The sequence below is a fragment of the Pelmatolapia mariae genome, linkage group LG2 (assembly GCF_036321145.2).
Source record: "Pelmatolapia mariae isolate MD_Pm_ZW linkage group LG2, Pm_UMD_F_2, whole genome shotgun sequence".
NCBI lineage: Eukaryota > Metazoa > Chordata > Actinopteri > Cichliformes > Cichlidae > Pelmatolapia > Pelmatolapia mariae.
Window position 1 is genome coordinate 26,187,632 of NC_086228.1, and position 19,995 is coordinate 26,207,626.

The window sequence follows — 19,995 nt, forward strand, 5'->3', positions numbered from 1 at the left end:
TTGAAAAATAAGTTTGCTTTATTCGGTGGGACTTTTTACACTGCACCTTAATTACAAACTGGGCAAACACAAAATAAAAATAAATTGGAATTGCTTCATGTCTAGTTTTACATAATGAGAATTTAGAGGCATTTTTACTGTACTGGTGGCCTCTGCATATTTAACCAGGTCCAGGTACTACTTGTTCTGGACAGTAAGGATGGAAATTTGTGTTCATTTCTTTATCTTCAAGTACTCCAGGTGTCTTTGTTTAACAGTGCACGCACATGCACCCACTGTCAGTTTAGTCCATGTCTCCTCTAGCCCATCAGTCTGCAGTTATTTAAGTTTCTTCCTCACTGTCGCTGGCCAGCACCTCTTGAGAAGTCATCGGCTGTGTGCTCAACTGAGACGACGGGGGAAGCACCGATCCAAAGAAGAGCGACCGAAACTGTGAGAAAAATCACACACAAGGGAAATATATTAAAGACTACAATTTATCAAAATGTTAAGATACCAATATTTAATTAATTTGAGCGCATATACAAACATACAACCACTTGTTTATTTTTTTATTAAATATCTGCTTAAATGTGCACGCCTTTGTTCCAGAGGTTTCTGTGGTTTGTTCAGAAGCAACTCTGTAAACATAAGGTGTGCTGCCATGTTTTTTTAGAGAGGACTGTTTCTTTCTCCTAGCAACCCTCCAAACAAGCTATTCTTGTTCAGTGTTTTTCTAATCACACCCTCATAAACCTTAACATTTAACATGCTAACTTGAGGCCCGTAGAGTCTGAGAACTGCACGGTCTGACCTTTGGGTGAATTTGCCAGGACCTTCACTTCCAGCAACACTGAGAACTGTCTTGAAGGTTTTCCACTTGTGAATAATCTTCCTCACTGTACAGTGATGGAGTTCAGATTGACTGGAAATGGTCTTATAACCCTCACCTGATTGATGGGCAGCAACAGCTGTTTCTCTAAGGTTATTGCTGATGTCTTTCCTCCCTGGCACTGCATTAACAAACACCTGAACGCTCCAGACCAGAAAAACAACCAAACCTCTGGTTTTATAAAGGTGACCACACTTGCTGTTAATCAGTTAATCAAGTGGATTTGATTAGCAGCACTTGACTGCTACTGTATTTATCTTCACACTCAATTTCTGTGGAAGCAGTGAGGATATATTTAGTTACAAACACACTGCTTTTGCATTTTTGTTAAAAGCAAGACATGTAAGTAATGATAATAATTCATGAGTTGTTATTAATCTAAAGTTGCATTTAGCTCATTTTAAGACCTAATAAGAACAAGTGGATTTTTTTGTTACAGCCTGACACATAAAACTAAATTAAAAGAGAGTGTACTTTCTTTTTCACGTGAGGACTATATGTGGACAGCTGTGACGACTCAGTTTTTAAAGAATCAGTTTCTTTTTGTATGTGCGAGAATATTTTACTTCTGTGTTTTTGATTCATTGAAGTGAGTCCACAACCTGTTAACACCCCTGAGAAACCTAAGGCATACCTTTTTATTAGGTAGTCTGTCTAAATCATCCGTTTCTTCTTCTTCTGCCTCCTCAATGAGTATCCTTGCCTTGTGGCTGACTGCTGCAGGCCGTTTTGAACGTGTGTCATCAGATAACGAAGGCGGGGGTGGACCTGTGTTTGAGGGACCTGGTGCAATACTGGTATCCATGGCGATTAGATATGAGTCCATGTCATCATTCATGAAGTCATCGGGAGGGGGTGGAGCTGCTGTGTGCGCTCTGAGGGGTGGAGCAGACGGTTTGGAGTGCAAGTCAGATAGAAAGATGACACACAAGATTAAAAAAAAGCTTTTCTTGCTCCTTTTGACCTTCATGGTGACTGTTTTATTTTCTGGACTTGCAAAACAATAACAAATCAACATGACTAATCAGCTTCAATTTTAGAGCTCAATGTCATAACAATTCAGCCTACGGTATTCTAGTTTTTCACTCCCATAAATATACTGAGTGCATTTATTGTGTGAAGATGCAACTACAAACAGCTGTTAACTGTGACATGAGTTCTCCAGATTTAGCCTCTCAGCCTCAGAATGACAAGAGGTGAAATCCTGAATAAACACAGTTTTTTTAAAGAGTTTATCCAACCTGGTGGACTAAGAACCTGGTCTAAACTCCTGGAGCAAATAATAAAAATCCATTTACAACAACTGGAAATGTCGAGTATGAAATGTAAATGGGCTCCTCCAGCATGTCTTCTTTTACACTCTGATCCACCAGGTGGCGCAGTAGGGTAGATGTTGAGAATTTCCTGCCTGTCACTGAGCTGTTAATAAGCCATTGTGTGAAGGGTAAAGTAGTTTTGTTTTCATTTTCTTTGACGATAAGTACTTTCTAAGTCCATCCTGCTCAGAGGCATGAGAAAAAACCCTCCTAAATCAACAAAAAACAGCATGCCAAAAATATGTTTTGTTGTTTTTACCCTTTGCTGCTATTTTTACGAAGGCTGGGATCATCAGAAAGCGTGGCCAGCACAAAGTTTCCTTCCAGGACATTGTCCGTTACTGAAAGCACCACAGGGCTGTCACACAAAGAGACACAGAAAAAAAAATCATGTTATTAAAAAGGAAGAAACAAGTAATCAAATAAAAATAATCCACAGGTGGTGATGCTCACCTGCCCGGCTCGTCCAAGTACATAGAAACAGGGAGGCCAGTTGATTCTGCAAACACTAGTAAACCCTGAATGAGAGATGCTAGTTAGTGACTTTGCAAACTATGCAAGCATTACAAGAACACCACAACATCTTGTAAGTGCTTTCATCTGGTCCCCAAATAACTTCTTTCACACTCTGGTCTGATAACCACCTCGCTCCCCCTCCCAAACTAACTTACGCAACTCTCTTGTGCTTGCCCTATATCATTTCTCTCACCCGCAACTCCTTCAGACAAAAAGTCACACTGTTGTGAGCTTGGGCAGCAAAATGATCAAACTCATCTGAAGCCAAACATAGCTCGGTCAGCATGGCTTTGGACGCCTCTGAGAGACCAGAAAAACAAGAGGACAAAAAGCTGCTTTTAAAACATGGCAATGCATGGCGTTATTAGATGTCAGTTCCTGGTTTACTACTACGCTGGCGAAACTTTTTCATATCAGTCTTGTCACCTGCTTCTTCCTCCACATGGTTCCTGACCCACATCCGTTCATCACTCACTGACACAGTCACTTCTTCCAGAGATGGAGGAAAATGGACGACTGTGTCTACCAGCAGCCTGAGAACAAGAAAAAACAAATCTAGCTACAGCTACAAAGTTACACCTCCCTTAAAATATATTTTACTATTTAAATCTATTTATTCATTTAATCAACCAACTGAAATGTAAAAATGTTTTTCCTGGTGTTAAAAAAAAGCTACACAGTGTTTGTCATCATCAAGTATAAGGAAATAAAAGATTAAAAGCAAGTGGGAGACTGTCATTGTCATGATTTGCAAAATAAACAATGAAGAAAGATTTTTACAGACCTGGGCTGGGCTCTGAATACATTGGCATAGCTGTCCTTATCAAACACTGCCTGCAGGCTCTCGCTGTCCTGGAAAGACAGGTTATGTGTCTTCAGTAGGCCTGCAAAGAAAAATCACACCAAGTTTGTGAGCAAATAGAAAGGAATGAGATGAATGCACGATGGGCTTCATTAAATACAAAATATGTGAATGTAAACAAGATGTAAAAGTACAATGTAACAACTTATTTATAGAGGTTATTAAAAGAGTTGCTTTACAGACAGAAGATAAAATAAAAAGATGCAAAACATTATTTATAAACTGAATGAATCCATAAATTCTGATTTCACAAGTGTCACAAAAATCAGATGTGTAGTAATGTGTAAAAGTCTCATTTTTTAAGTGCTCTTGACCAAAGTTCTCCAGGCTTTCTAAAGGTCTTCTGGCTTCTTCTTCATTCATTTTCAGTCCAATGCTTGCACCTGAGCATTTTCCCATCTGTGTATTTTAACAGATAATTTAGCAAATAACCCATTTTAAATTGTATCTTTAGGCACTTTGTTATTAGCAGCCTGTAACAGATTCCCATTTCTTTAGTTGAATCTATGAAAAATGCCAAAGGTAACAGTTTGAGAGGCATAAAATAGCATTTTTGCACCATGAAAGTGATTCCCAAAAAGCCAAAGTATACACAGTGAATGAACAGTCATGGCTTAGGACATGGAAAGAACAGGAAAGAAAATCCAGCAAAGACCTCATACAGGACCTGAGAGATGCATCTGGCCCTAAATCTGATCCATCTACTGTTCACTGAAGTCACATCAGCAAAAAATGGGGCTGTCAAGAAGCCATTTAAAGGAAGAGAAATTGGGAGAAATTAGACAATAACTGCGACAGCTGCATCAGGTCTTATGAACTAATGACTCTAAATTTGGTCCAAATCATCATCATTATATACAAAGGAAGTACAGCAGTGAGTATCTACAGCCATCTGTAAAATACAGTGGAGGCTCATGGTTTGGAGCTGCTCGAAACATAATATTTTTCTCTAATGGTTACAATTTTTATTCATGAATTTCTTCACGAATGAAAGTCGTTCACAACATTATGTACTGCTACTTTCAGTGCTACTGATATTTATTTAGACTCTTGTTTTTTAATCATATCTATCCAATAGACTCCAATCTGTTCATGTAAATGAAGAGTCCTCTTCACACACTAAGGTTAATTATGGAGTTCCACGGGCTTCCCTTCCTTAGGCAGTATCATCAGAAGGCATAGCATACATCCATGAAGCCAGATAATACACATCAATTAGTTAAACTGAAGGAATGTTTTAAAGACATAAAGACCAGGATTACCTCTATATTCCTGCTTCTAAATTCAGACAAAACTGTGGTTAATGTACTTGGCCCGAAAAATCAGAGACAGATTCTTACTCTGGGTGGCATTAACAAGGTCTCCAGTAACACTGTGAGGAATCTTGAAGTCATTTTTGACCAGGATATGTCCTTCAATGCACATATTAAACAAATATGTAGCACTGCTTTCTTCCATTTGTGGAATATCTCCAAAGTTAGAAACATCCTGTCTCAGAGTGATGCTGAAAAACTAGTTCATGCCTTTATTACTTCTAAGCTGGACTACTGTAATTCGTTATTATCAGGATGTCCTAAAAACTCCCTGAAAAGCCTTCGGCTGATCCAAAATGCTGTGGAAAAAGTGCTGTCAGGAACTAGAAAGAGAGAGCATATTTCTGCTATACTGGTTTCTCTTCTTTGGCTTCCTGTTAAATCCAGAATCAAATTTAAAATCCTGCTCCTCAAATACAAGGTCTTGAATAATCAGGCCCCATCTTATCTTAATGACCTTATAGTGCCATATCACCCCATTAGAGCTTGCTGCTCTCAGACCGCAGGCTTACTTTTAGGCCCCTCTTCTGTGGACCCAGGTTCTGTTTTCTTTGTATTATTGTAGAATCTTTATCTTACCATATAAAGTGCCTTGAGGCAACTGTTGTTATGATTTGCTGCTATATAATTAAAATTGAATTGAATTATGAACCCAAAAAAGTATCACCAGATTTTTATCCACCTCACAATATCAACTAAAAAATGTCTGATTGGCAATGGCTTCATTTTTCAGCATGGTAATAATCCCAAACACACTGCCAAAGCCGTTAAAGCATACTTGGACAGAAAAACACACTCTCAGTCGTGGATTGGCCTCGCCAGAACCCGGACCTCAATACTATTAAAGCAGTGTGGGACCATCTTAACAGAGAACGGAACAAAAGGCAGCAAACATCCAAATAAGACCTTTGAATGAAGCCTGGAGAACTATTCCTGAAGACTACTTAAAAACACACCAAGAAAGCTGCCAAAGAGTTCAGACTGTGTTGAAGAATAAAGATGCTTATATTAAATACTGACTTTCTAACTTGTTACAATTATACAGTTTTTGCCTGATATACTGTATTTCCATGTATGTTTGCATGTTTCAATAAATCACTGCAGCTATTTCTTTATATCTTATATTAAGATATAAAGAAATGAGGAGTGACTCAAGAGTTTAGCAGAGTACTGTATAGTTTAATAAATACATGTAAAAGCCATAGGAAAAAGGGTAGTTTTTCATTTAAAATAGCTACAGTTGAGGCACCTCTAAGTTTCAAAGAGATTATAGAAGTTTTGTTTTAGCTCTGCAGCACTAAGTGACCTGCAGGCCTGACAGACTACATTTGTACTCAGTGAACTTATCTCTAATATGTTTGGGTTCCGCAGTACTGGTGGACTATTAGAGTGTAAGTACAGACTTATAAATGATAAATAATTTAATTATCCATCCATCTTCTTCCGCTTTATCCGGGGCCGGGTCGCGGGGGCAGCAGCCTAAGCAGAGAAGCCCAGACCTCCCTCTCCCCAGCCACCTCCTCCAGCTTATCTGGGGGAACACCAAGGGTTTCCCAGGCCAGCCGAGAGACATAATCTCTCCAGCGTGTCCTGGGTCTGCCCCGGGGCCTCCTCCCGGTGGGACATGCCTGGAACACCTCACCCAGGAGGTGCCCAGGAGGTATCCTTGTCAGATGCCCGAACCACCTCAGCTGGCTCCTTTTGATGTGGAGGAGCAGCGGCTCTACTCTGAGCCCCTCCCGGATGGCTGAACGTCTCACCCTATCTCTAAGGGAGAGGCCAGCCACCCTTCGGAGGAAGCTCATTTCCGCCGCTTGTCTCCGCGATCTCGTTCTTTCGGTCACTACCCACAGTTCGTGGCCATAGGTGAGGGTAGGGGCGTAGACCGACCGGTAAATTGAGAGCTTCGCTTTTACACTCAGCTCTTTCTTCACCACGACGGACCAGTGCAGCGTCCGCATCACTGCGGTCGCAGCACCAATCCGTCTGTCGATCTCCGGCTCCCTTCTCCCATCATTCTGTATAGGGATCGAATGGCCCGTAGCAATGGGCCAGACACCCCATACATAATTATAAATACAGAATTATAAACACTTATATTTATCTGTAGGTCAGTGCAAGGATGTAAGAACTGGATGTGTTCTCTCACCTCTGGGTTTGAAACCAGCACCATTTTACATGCCTGAATGAGTTGTAAGCCTTCTTAAATCATATATGGAAAACACTTTGAATGATCTGATAATGAAGTGAATCACTGATACCGTGCTTGCAGTGCAGGGTGAAGGTGAGACGGTCCTTCTGTTTGTCGAGATCAATGTGACACTTTTCCACCGTCTTCTCCAAAGTTGTCAGAGATCTGAACACAGACTGTACACTCTGAAACACAGGGGGAAAATAATGCTTATCAATATGCAATGACACACTCTGGTAGCAATCAACGGGAATCAACATTTTAGTCACACTCAAATGGTATCTAAATCAATATGTTTGCTGTTTCTGACAAGTGACACACAATCCACTCTCTGATATAACTGCTAAGTACAACTGTTAATACGAGGAAGCTGTGAGGTTTTTGCAAAACTTGAACACAGATAACCACAACCGTAGGGTGGTAACACGACAGGAAAGGAGGCATTTGAAGCTGTCAGCAGATACAAGACTACGCTCTCGATCCTAAGAATAAGATCTGCTATTCCTAACTGTAGTTACATCAGGGAGGCCCAAGTAGTGCCATCATGCAGTTAATTTGAAAAACAGCAGCAGCAGCAACAGCAACAAAGAAAAAAAAACAAGGAACAAAAAAATCATTATGAGAAAGTGTGATGTTTATTTTTAGTATGTTTAAAATCAAAGTAATCAAGAAACTATCAGCCACATTTCCATAACATGGCAAACTGTGACTGAGAATTAATGTAAACCAGTGAGAAAAGGAGAAGAAAAATATATAGAGAGAGTTAAAATTGACATTTTTCACATTTTGGTAGTGGTCACATGAATGCAAACCTGACCAAACTATTAGACAAAAATCAGACTGGCAGCTGTAGTTTCAATACATCTTTTGTGATCGAGTGGTTGAACTTTTGTGATGGGACTTTGGGGTTTAATGCAAGGTCAGAGTAGTTATTTAAAATTAACTGTGAGCTTAAAAAGAATTAAAACTAGACTAGAAAACAAAAGAAAAGTAACTGAAGTGATACTTATCACAACCTGCCTGAGGGGCCTTTGGTGAGCATGTTTATTGAGATCCGTGACAGTCAAGTTACTGACTCTATGCAATCCTGAGATAAACTAAGTACTGTCTTACTGCTAGGGGCTTGTAATCCAATTCAAAATGTGAGTAGTTTGCATGTCTGGAGCATTCAGGTGTGTGTTAACACAATCCCAAGGATGGAACATGTCAGCAGTGATCTTAAAGAAGCCATTGTTGATGCAAAGCAATCTGACAATCGTTATAAACCGATTTCCAAATAATTTGACCATGGTGAGGACGATTAATTACAAGCGGAAAACATTCAAGACAGCTGTCAATCCTTCCAGATGTGGACGCCCCTGCAAACTCACACCAGTGACAGACTGTGCAGTGAACAGAGAAACTGCAAAAAAAAAAAAAAGAATCCAAGAGCTACATTTCAGACTCTACAGGCCTTAGTTAGCAGTTAAATGTCAAAGTTCACGACAGTACAATTAGAAAAAGACTGAACAAGTTTGGCTTGTTTGGAAGGGTTGCCAGCAGAAAGCCTCTACTGGCTGTAAAAGAATATGGCAGCACATCTTAGGCCTGCAACTGAAGAAACCACAAGACCTCTGTTTGGTGAAAACCAAACACAGCATATCAGCACAAACACCTCATACCAACTGTCAGGTATGATGGTGAGAAGGTGATGATTTGAGCTTGTTTTGCAGCCATAGGACATTGACACCTTCCACTCATTGAGTTGACCATGAACTCCTCTGTTTACCAAAGTATTCCAGACTGAAATGTGAGGACATCGGCCTGACAGCCAAAACGTGGCCCAAACAGCATCGTGCAGGAGGACAAGAATCCCAAATACCAAAGCAAATCTACAACCGAATGGCTGAAAAAGAAAATAATTAAGCTCTAGACCTGTCCCCAACTGAACTGCTGAGGTGGGACCTTAAGAGAACTGTGCATAAATGAATGCCTGCAAACCGCGATGTCCTGAAGCAACACTGTAAAGAACAGTAGGCCAAAACTCTGAGACAATGATCTGAGACACTGGTGAAGTCAAACAGAAAATGATTACTTTGAAACAATATGAGAGACTCATAAACGTCAAGTGATTGCTCCTATAGGTGGTTCTACAAGCTACTGAATCATGGGGTGTACTTAATTTCACAGGTCTAACTGTAAGTAACACAGACCTGTGAAAACTCTTTTTCACAAGATTGTAACTGGAACTTAAATGCCTTCAATAAGTTGCACACCTCTGATATATCCTAAATGTTGTAGATAAGAAACGAATTCTATAATAACTTTGGATGTTATGTCATCATGAAAGTTTGGGAACCACATTATCTACTAAAATGTAACCAATGTCACACCCAGACTGTATAAAGCCTTGAAAAACAGTAGATTATCTAATTCTCTCACACCTTTATTGCCATCTTGCAGCGGAAGTTATCCCCGCTAGTAATGGAGTACCTGCACAGAAAAACAGAGGTATAAAAGGCAGATTAAAGTTCACTCATATACACGCTTTCTTTTTCTCTCACACAAAGATGCCATTTATAAACACAGGCATGTAGTCTGCACCTGCTGAAGAAGAGTGGTGCGAACAGGAAGCAAGCATAAGCCGACCGAGAGGAGTTCACAGACCGCAGGGCCAGCTACGAGAGAGAGAGAGAGAGAGAGAGAGAGAGAGAGAGAGAGAGAGAGAGACCAACAAATCAACTTTTTTCATTGACGCAAAGTGTGCACCCACAGGAAGCAACAAGCCTATCTGCATTGTAAGAGGAAGTGATGGTGTGCAAGTCAGTGTCAGAACAGCTCACCCCATCTTCCTGAGGCTCAACATACAGCTCATCGCCGATCCTGGACAGAGAATGGACGGCTTTGGCCAGTACTGGACGGTACAGACACACCCACCAACACACAAACACAAGATAATTATTAGCAACATCTAATTAATGACACGTATTCTAGTTAGAGACTGTGTTTAATATGCAGGAAATGTTTGCTACCTTTCACGTTTCCTCCCGTTACGATACAGTGCATCTCTGCAAACTCACTTTTCCGCTAAGTTAGCACATTTGGCTAAAAGTTAGCCAAAACGAGCGGCTAAGCATCACCGAGAAGTACACAAGACGGCGTTTTAATCGTTTCCACACCGAGAGCAAATCTTCCTACCGAAAGCATACTCCGTTTATTTCCAGTCTAAGTTTATTTTTCTCGGTTAAGCAGTGTGTCTTTCATCGATGTCAGCGTTGTTTACGCCGCCATTGCCCGCTTACAAAGTGCGGACCAATCAGATACACGGCAACTCAAAGGGGGCGTGCGTTTGACGCTGCACATGCGCACTTAGTTTCTAAGTGAACATTTCTGCCACTTTTTTTTTCACTGCATATTCGGGGCTGGTTATTTATGATCGTCCGGGTTAGAAATATATAAAGATAGCGTGACGAAAAACCAAAAAATAAGGTATAATTGTAATGGATAAAGACGTACATTATTACTAATTGTTATATAAACTTTACTTAATGATTAGCAACTTGATAATTATGAAATAAGTTCATGTCAAAATAGGAAAGTAACTTTTCAAGTACTGTAGTGTACCTAGTTAATCTTATAGTCTAAACCTTCAGTCAGAAAGAAGGCAGTGCAATTACTGTACTTTTAAATACATATTAGTAGGCTTAAATATAGTTAAAACAGTTAAGAGTTTATCAGGGCGGCAGCATTTTTTTAATGACTTGCAGTGGGGAACAATATAGCTGGTGGCTAACAAACCTATAAGAAAGACTGCATGGTGTTCTCCAAGCTGAAGTACACTGCATGTTTGGAGAATCTACTACTTTATTTCGACAACAGTAGCAAAGGCCTCTGTAACAGCATTTTTCACAGAGTTGATATAAAATGGGTTATTGCAAAGCTCAGTGCAGACATTTTCCTATATCTTTAATTTGGCAGGCGCATTCATAGCGGCTGCTCTTAAAGAACGCCCTATAATTATCAGTTACGGGTCACAGAGGGTGTGTGTGCACTTGTGTGAGCAAGCGTGCCAAGTAGAGAAATGGGAAGGAAGGGAGGGCAAAATACAAAGATGGGCAGAAAGACACACAGTAGGAGAGAGTTAGAGTCAGCAAACAATTATCTCACCTCACTGGTCTTTCTTGTTGGTCTGCTTCAGTTTGTAAGATCTGAGGAACGCAGCCATGTACAGTCTCTCCTCCCATTACCAGTGATATAAGTGGCTGCTGGAGAAGAGGTGTGACTACAACACCCATAGTGTAATGGAACTATGGGCATTTAGTAAAAGCGAGAGACTTTTGAAAATTGGGAAAACAACAAAAGCTTATATCTCTTTGTTGCAGAACAACAGAAGAAGACTTCTGCTGCTCTTCTTGAGGATTGAGCATTAGTGGAGGCAGCATAAGAAGCAGCTGTTTAACCAGAGAAGAAGAAGAAGGATTTCTACCTCTGGACGTTTAACTGGAAGAGGTGGATCTTTCTTCATATTTGCTATGAAGCAACTACATTGTCATGGAAAGGGATTGGATTATTCAGAAAGGCGAAAGCAGCCATAACAGGTGTCTTTCTAACAAGAACTGGACCAAAGAGTGATATCTTCTACACAAAGGTATTTTTCCTCTTGTCATGCTGGTTGTAAAGCGACGAATTATATTATTTGCATAGAGTCCGTCCTTGTGTATCCAGTTTCACTGTGGTGTTGACACGTGTTTCTGCGACTTCTGGATTTAGAGGACTTAGAGGTTGTGTTACTAGATGTCTCAGTCACCTAATCCAGCAGACTCCCAGGCCCTGCTGCAGTCCATGCTGCAGAAACTGAAGCTGCAGTCGGAAAGAGAGGGCCAGGGGCACCGGTACACACTTGGACCAGAAAACAGCAGCCCAGGTACTAATGGCATCCCTTCAAATAAGGTCAGGAGCCCTGCTGCAGACAGCAACTTTAGCTTCAAATTTGGTCAACTACAGCAGCCCGGTCATGGAGGTGGGGTGGACAGGGGTTTTATTTCCTTCCCCTCCCAGAAAGACAACAGTGTTGGTGACACTGGTGATAGCAGGGTTATGGGACAGGCGACACAGCCTGCGATCACCCCAACAGTAACAGGGCAGCTGTTTCCTACCACATCACTTAAAGATGCTTCCTTTGAGAGGACTGATAGTGAGAAGTGGAGTTTTGGCAATTCTGCAATGAAAAGAAGCATGCCTCCTAACACAGATGCTGCCCAAAGCATGGGAGTGAATGAGAACCAGGAGCAGGGCTTTAAACCTAAAGTCTACCTGTGGGCCATGAAAAACACAGACCCTTTCGCAGGAGGTCAAGACAATAAAGCGTTAATTGTAGGAAATGGAGGATTTGGAGCGATGGCAGAAAACAAAGATACGCAGGTTGCCTCAGACAGTCAAAAAACAACAAACAGTAGTGTGAGGAGGAAACAGAGATCATCTGAGAATAAAACCAGAAGGTGGACGCAGAGGCTCAAGGATCGATGGAAGGACAGACAAGGAAAAAAGGGAAAAGAAGAAGAAGGAGGAAGCATAGGAGACCAGAAGAGTGGGGAGGGACCTGAGGTGAGTAGTGTTTTTTTGTTATATAATGATAAAAAAAGAAATCTTGAAGTGACACTGCAACTTGTTTTTTCACGCAGATTTCACACCCAAACCAGGTTACAGAAAGCCTCATCAATTCTTTAAATAAGGATGAAAGGACCCTCCATTCACTGGACACCAGTGGAGCCAGTAAAATGCTTCCTGCACGCACAGAGGACACCACTAACGACAGCCACATCAGGTAACAGGCACACAAACGATCCTAAATTGCACAAATACATCCAGACCTGCACTCTAGCAGCATGGCACAAACTGAAAGCCGAACAGTTTTTTTTGGCTTTATTTGCTCTGAAACGTCAGCAGTAAGATATGTGAAGTATTTGAGATGTTTCCAGCCATCAGACATCTTTACCCTTGATGTGTGTCTGTGGTCTGAAGTGGCAAACACACCCTGTCACTGACAGCATGTGTCATTGCAAACTTTCATGCTGTGTACAATGAGATTTTTTTTTTATAACCTGCTATTAAAGGAAACAGATGTACACAGCAAGTAACTCATAAAGAATGATTCTCTCATTAGGACTTAACACACAAGATGGAAAGATACTCGTTTACTGAAGCCAAGTTTGTTTGCTTTATGTTTTTTCTACTAGAGACATAAATCATTAAAATAACTCCCATATATGTAGGTTTCATTTTGAAGGATTTGTAATTTCCTAAAACAGGTAGACTTAGCTAGCTGGATCTTGAGGAAGATTAAGGAACACTACAAAAACATAATCAAGCGATGTAGAAGTGGTGCAAAACTGGTCTGTAGTATATTTAATGTACAGGAAATGCTGCCTGAGCCCTACTTGCTGGAAATGAGAGCATGAAAAGTAGGCCGTAGAGAATATGAAATACCTTAGAAATTGTAAAAATGCAAATTTGACCAACGACAAAAGATAAAAACAAGCCATATAAAAACATCTGATACTTGACTGGTGGTGTCTCAGGGGCTAAAAACAAATAACAACAGGCAACAACAACAAAAAAGGTTTATAAAATTTGCTCTGGTAAGCATTTCTGTTGTATCGAGTTAGCTTGTAAGCTTAGTTGGTCAATGAAGGCCCATGTAAACTACTGTAAACTACTGCCACAGTGTGTGTCATTGATGTGTTTTATGTATATTGATACATTTCTAGGGAAACAGTAGAGTTCTGTGGCGCAGTGGACTAAACAGTAATACTCGCTAATAGAATTTAGTCAAACATGAGGCCCGTGGGCCAGAATCGAACTGGCAAAGAAAATGTGAAGTAGGGCATACATTTTTGACTTTTAACTGTATTTTCATAAACTTTACAGCTTGTTCTAGTGATAAAGACCTTCCCCACAGTCATTCATTATACAGTAATGAAGTAACAGATAAACACAAGTTCCTGTTCTTTTACTATCTACTATAGACATGTCTGGTTTTTACAAGAAGACCACAGTAAGGTAAACAGATAAAATAGGACATTTTCTGTGTATTGACAAAAGCTTTCTCCAGGACAGCCTGGACAAGGAATAAACAGAAATTTAATCTGCTGAGATATTTCTTTCATTAAAGTTGTTGGATAATGACAATTTTTGTTATTTTGTTTCTGCACACTGGGGTTTTACAAAAATGTTGCATTAGCTGTTTAGGAATTTCAGGAGATCAAAAGTAATTGGTTGTACTAAGATAATTTTAAATATAAATTCAGTTTTTAATACTTGGATTAAAATAATTTGCAGTCAGTGACCAAGCCGTCAGACTCCTGAACACTCAGTGACTGGACTGACACACACACACGCACACCTTCATACATGTGACTACCAAGCACTTATATGCAGTATCTCATATTCACCACACACACACACAAACACAGACACACACATGTGCAGACACCCCTACAGACACCAAGTTACTTTTGCACAATACTCAGCATTTTGCACATTTCCATTGCACTGTGTTGTGTCTATATCGTCCTGTTCTGTCTAGTGTTGCACTGTAGCACCAGGGTCTCGGATGAATGCTGTCGCATTTCACTCTGTACTGTACCACTGTACATGGTCGAAATGACAATAAAAGCCACTTGGTGCGATCGTGGCTCAAGAGTTGGCAGTTCGTCTTGTAATTGGAAGGCTGCCGGTTCGAGCCCCGGCTCTGACAGTCTCGGTCGTTGTGTGTTTGGGCAAGACACTTCACCTGTTGTCTACTAGTGGTAGTCAGAAGGTCAGAGGGCCCTGTGGCGCCAGTGTCCGGCACTCTCGCCTTTGTCAGTGCGCCCCAGGGCAGCTGTGGCTACAATGTAGCTTTCCATCACCAGTGTGTGAATGTGTGTGTGAATGGGTGGATGACTGAATGTAGTGTAAAGCGCTTTGGGGTCCTTAGGGACTAAGTAAAGCAAATACAGGCCATTTACTTGACTTGATTTGAAATGCTGTGTTTCTTCCCTTGCGATGCTCTGCCTGACCTTTACCGTAGTCCCCTGCAGCTGTTTGTGGGTCTCTCTGGTTTCAGTTTAGTTTTTGGTAACTGAAAAGCATCCTCTGTTAGGCTCAGGTGACTGACTTGGCCATCGAAGAATACCCGTGTCTTTGCCTTGAGAAACTCTTGGGTTGCTTTTGGAGTATGATTGTAATCTCCATTTGTACCATGAAACGCTGTCATGATCAGTTTTGGAGTATTTTGTTGAATCGGAGCAGAGAGTAGAGCCCTGCACACATCCAGCTGCTTCTTTTAGCAGTCACATGGTAAATGGTAAATGGCCTGTATTTGTATAGCGCTTTTCTAGTCCCTAAGGACCCCAAAGCGCTTTACACAACCAGTCATCCACCCATTCACACACACATTCACACACTGGTGATGGCAAGCTACATTGTAGCCACAGCCACCCTGGGGCGCACTGACATCACTAATAAAGACTAGTGACCCAACTCCAGCTGTACATACATATACTGTAACACTTCTTCCACCATGTTTGACAGATGATGTGGTACACTCATGAGGATCATGAGATGTTTCTGTCCTTCTCCACATTTTTCTCTTTCCATCATTGTGGTGCAAGGTCCAAAGAATTTTTCAAAACCAAACCACATGTTTTCTGGCAAAGTCTAATTTGGGCTTCTTGCTCTTGAGTGTAATCAGTAGTTTGCACCTTGTTGTAAACCCCCTGTTTCTATTCACGAAGGCGTCTCTTGATTGTAGTCTTTGATAATGATACACCTACCTCCTCGAGAAAGTTCTTGACTTGGTTAGTTGATGAGTTAAGTGAAGTTGTTTTTGTTAACCATGGAAATAATTCTGTCATCATTCACTGCAGTTGTCTCCTTTGGGCCTTCAGGCATTTCGGTGTTGCTGAGCAGGCCACTGTATTCATTCTTTATAAGAATGAACCAGATTGTTGATTTGGACACTGCTGAAGTTTTTGCTCTCTCTAAGATGTTTATTTTGTTTTGTTTTTCAGCCTCTCTCACTTGCACAGACATCTCTTTGGGACTCATTTAAAAATACAGTGAAAAATTATAAAATGCAATTTTAACACTTTGAATCAGTTTGAGATATTATGCTTTCTTCACTTGTTATGAAATAAAAAGGGAGCAGGCCTCTTGCTTGTCAGTCAGTTGTCTCATTAATTTTGAACCTCTATGCATAAAAATGACTTATTCCTAAAAACTTAATGCCAATTTCTTTCTAATAACGTGTTGATTGTTTGTTTAAAATCAACCGTGGTGATGTACAGAGGTAAAACCTCAAAAATACTCTCTTTGTCCAAAAAAGTTATGGAGCTAACTGTATTCAAGGACCTGTTATAACATCACACCTCATATGAGTGAACTCTGAAATGTTATTTTGGGTTATTTTAAGTAAAAATCTCTTTGTGCTGCTGGTAGTGATGTGATTTGTATACTGAATTTCTGAGTTTAATGAAGATTTTGTCCCGTTTCAGACCTGCCAGTGACTTTGAATTGGGCCTCGGGTCATTCAGCCTGCTGGAAGAGATCACTAAGGGCCAAGAGTGGGCTAAGTTCCTCAGTCCCAGCCTTTCATCCTCATCAGCAAATCAGAGACCATTAGAGGACCCAATGAGCCAACCCCCAAACCAACTAAATCCTCACAGTAGCACTCCGTCAAATGGGATTTTGAACCAACTTGGCAGTGGGGGCAACCAGTGGAGCTTCAGGAGCACAGAGTCATCACGGGCCACTGATTTCAGCATGGCGCAAACATTGCCTAATGCTTTCCCAGCTGCAAGTACGGACATTTCGGGTGGAAAACTACATCAGACTGACCCTTCAGAACCAATGGAAGATGGTCACAACTACCCACGTATGCAGTCTGGAGCGAGCAGACTGGAACAGCAAATAAGACCTCCATCATTTGTAGTGGTAAGATATTCATAAACAAAAAAATCTCATGTTCATCCAGTTAATATAAAAGAGAATAGCTATATTATCAATATGACAACTTTGTGATTCTCCCATTCTCTCTTGTCCTTTGCAGTCTGCAGAAAATCCGCTTAATAAGGCGCTCAAGAGCCGAGTCACCCTCAACAGAAAGAGACAGCATCAGTCAGCTGACAGGAGAGACGACAGGCTTCAAGCCAACAAAATAAGTGATGGAGAACAGACAGACAGAGGTCAGAACAGCTTAATACTCTGTCCAGCAGCAACATTAATAATCAGTTATTATTAAAGAGTTTTTATTGTTTGAGCCATTTAATTTGGCAGCTGTTCAGGAAATCAAGTTGTCTCTTTTGTTTTACAGAAGGGGACATGTCTTCACTGAATCCTACGAGCAGCCAGATGATGGTTGAAACAGGAGAGTCAGAGCACGAGAACGTAATACCCTTATACACCCTAAACTCTCATTCAGCCTCTCTATCCCCAACTGCTTTTAATCCTTTGGCTCGAGCGCCCCATGGTGTCCTCAAATACCCCGTATCCCCGGAGTCAGAGTCCTCAATGGAGACAGTGAATAAAAGGGTAAGATAGTGTGTATCGCAGCGCCTCCTTGTGGTTGGAAATTTTAAAATGTCAACATCCACAAAGTTTCTCAAATCAGTAATGACTCACATGTTAATTGTACAAAGGATTTAAATAAGCTACTTTTTTTGTTTTTGTGCACACAAAAATAAAATTAATGGAATGATTTGAAAAACTTGAGGAAATCATTCAGTCTCTGTAATATTTAATCAGATGCTAAATTCTCTGTAACTTTTTTGTGTTTCGTGCTTCTTTCTCGGTTCAGAGGAGAGTGGAGGAGAACCGCCGGGTTCGTTTTGCGGAGGAAGTGGTGGCCATAGAATCTCCAGACATGGATCTGGACGCTTCAGACTTGGAGGATGACTCAGCGGCTACAGATGAGGACTCGGTGACAGAGCAGGAGTGTGAAGTGCATCCGGTAGCGGCAGGGGAGGAGGCACCGGCCCGGCGGACTGCCCTCCCTGCGTGGATACTGGCTCTGAAGAGGAAGAACACAAACAAGAAGCGCAGATAGTGACTGTAAAACTGCACAGCGTGCTGCATTCATTCTCACGGACTTTGCGTTCTATAAATTAAACGAATAAACTTAAGGGGATACAGTTTGTCTCAAGAGCAGGTTGCTCTGCTTTGAAAACATTTTTTTGAATGTGACAGTATTTCAAAAAGTCATATCTGACCAGTAGTAGGCCTGGTGTGGATACGTAATCACTTTTTCCCTCATTTATTTTCTAAAATGTTTTGATTATAAGATGCAATAAGGGAAATAAATACTATATTGGGATATACATATATATATATATATATATATTTATATTTTCTGCAGTGCACACAGAAAGCTTTATAAGTGGATGTTTTTGTCTTTCTTTCTCTTACTGTTCCTGCTTTATTAAGCAAAGTTTGAGCAGAGTTTTCCAGTTGCACTAGTGATCCAAACTGAGGACTATGCTGCAGTAACCCAACAGCTGAATGTGCTGAAATCATTTTGTTGATTCAGATCTTCCTTCTTGTGCTCCTTCAGTCTTACACATGACAGCAGTCTGCTATCTGCGTCACTCACTTACTGTACTCACCACCCCACCCCACCCCACAGTCCATATCCTGTCTCAGGGTAATGGCTCCCAGTCCAGCCATCATAGAGAATAACCCCAAAGGAGGAAAGATGTCTGAGCTGGAGTGGTCAGTGGTTTCTGATCAGCTGCTCCTCTCTATTCAATACCGCCATTTGATTTTGTAGAGATGGAGACAAGCACCTGAGCATTGAGTTCACTTATTCTAGTGAGAAAGCATCGACTCTGTATAAAAGATGAATGTAGCCACTAGTTTTTAAGCCTTATTTAAACAGCACAATCCAGTCCTGTTTAAACCCTGAGCCAGGGGTGGAGCTGACCGAGGAACCAAGGACACTGCACGCTCATATGGTAACACACTGTCAATCAAAAGGTAGCTCCTCCATAAATCGAACCCCGCTTTTTCTACATGTGATCACTGTTTATGAAATGAATATCATTCTGTCTTGAATAAGACTTAAAAACAGCAGCTGTGACCATAAAATCATCAGGAGAATGTGAGAAGTAGGTTTGTTTTTCACAGGTTGGTATTTAAACAGTTCGTTTTCACAGCCAGAAACTGCTTTTATCTTTTATATACTGTGTATACAGAGTGAATCATCGTCTCACATGAACCTCTGTGAATTTTTTTAACAGCTGAGGTTGTTTTATTTCTTTTTAGATGTAGCAACATGGGAGGCTGTGCAGTATTGAGACAAACAATAAAGCATCAGAGCTTTAGTTATCTGTCTTCTTTGGTAGGGTTAGACGAGAATTTCAATGCCACTGTGTTATTTGTGCCTTTTATTTTTTTTCACAGAATAAACAAATAAAATAAATTTATACAGTTATGTGAAAAAGGAAGTGCATTTTTCAATTTTAGGGTTTTACGTATCAGGGCATAATGGTAAATCATCTGGTCCACACTAGGTTCTAAAATTAGGTAAATACAAGCTGAAATGAAGAACATAGATGACATATACTGTGTCATTTTTTATTTAAGAGGAGAGGTTTTGTCAGTTTGCTGGTCTGGAGCCTTAAGGTGAGTATTAACATGATGCTAAGGATGACACACATCAACAATGACTGTAGAGAGTGAGTTGTTGCTATCCATCAATTTAGGAAGCTTCATCAGGCCTATTGTCCATTGTTGTATAGTGAGAAAGACTATTCACGAGTGGAAAGTCACCTGCCAATCTGTGGGAGGGCACATCCTAGAAAATTCACCTTGGGTCAAACTGTGCAATGCTCAGAGACACTACAAAAACTGGTGAGCTACATCTCAGACTCTATAGCCCTCAGTTAGCATGTAACATATTAAATGCTAAA

General features: G+C 40.7%; 2 protein-coding genes across 2 annotated transcripts; one reads left to right on the top strand and one right to left on the bottom strand.

Moving 5' to 3' along the window:
- Nucleotides 1–10,351, bottom strand: rad9a (RAD9 checkpoint clamp component A). The gene is made up of 12 exons (XM_063496875.1): nt 10,081–10,351; nt 9,892–9,962; nt 9,653–9,726; nt 9,493–9,541; nt 7,140–7,254; nt 3,488–3,587; nt 3,130–3,236; nt 2,897–3,003; nt 2,641–2,705; nt 2,447–2,545; nt 1,506–1,746; nt 1–430 (listed from the first exon to the last, which is right to left on the bottom strand). The coding sequence occupies exons 1-12, from the start codon at nt 10,112–10,114 to the stop codon at nt 323–325; spliced, it is 1,170 nt and encodes a 389-aa protein (XP_063352945.1). The 5' UTR covers nt 10,115–10,351; the 3' UTR covers nt 1–322.
- On the top strand, nt 9,916–19,483 carry zgc:113229 (uncharacterized protein LOC550612 homolog). The gene is made up of 8 exons (XM_063496863.1): nt 9,916–9,969; nt 11,431–11,696; nt 11,819–12,652; nt 12,730–12,872; nt 16,585–17,023; nt 17,139–17,274; nt 17,403–17,620; nt 17,886–19,483. Exons 3-8 carry the CDS (start codon nt 11,843–11,845, stop codon nt 18,132–18,134), a joined length of 1,995 nt encoding a protein of 664 aa, XP_063352933.1. The 5' UTR covers nt 9,916–9,969; nt 11,431–11,696; nt 11,819–11,842; the 3' UTR covers nt 18,135–19,483.
- Nucleotides 19,484–19,995: the final 512 nt, after the last annotated feature.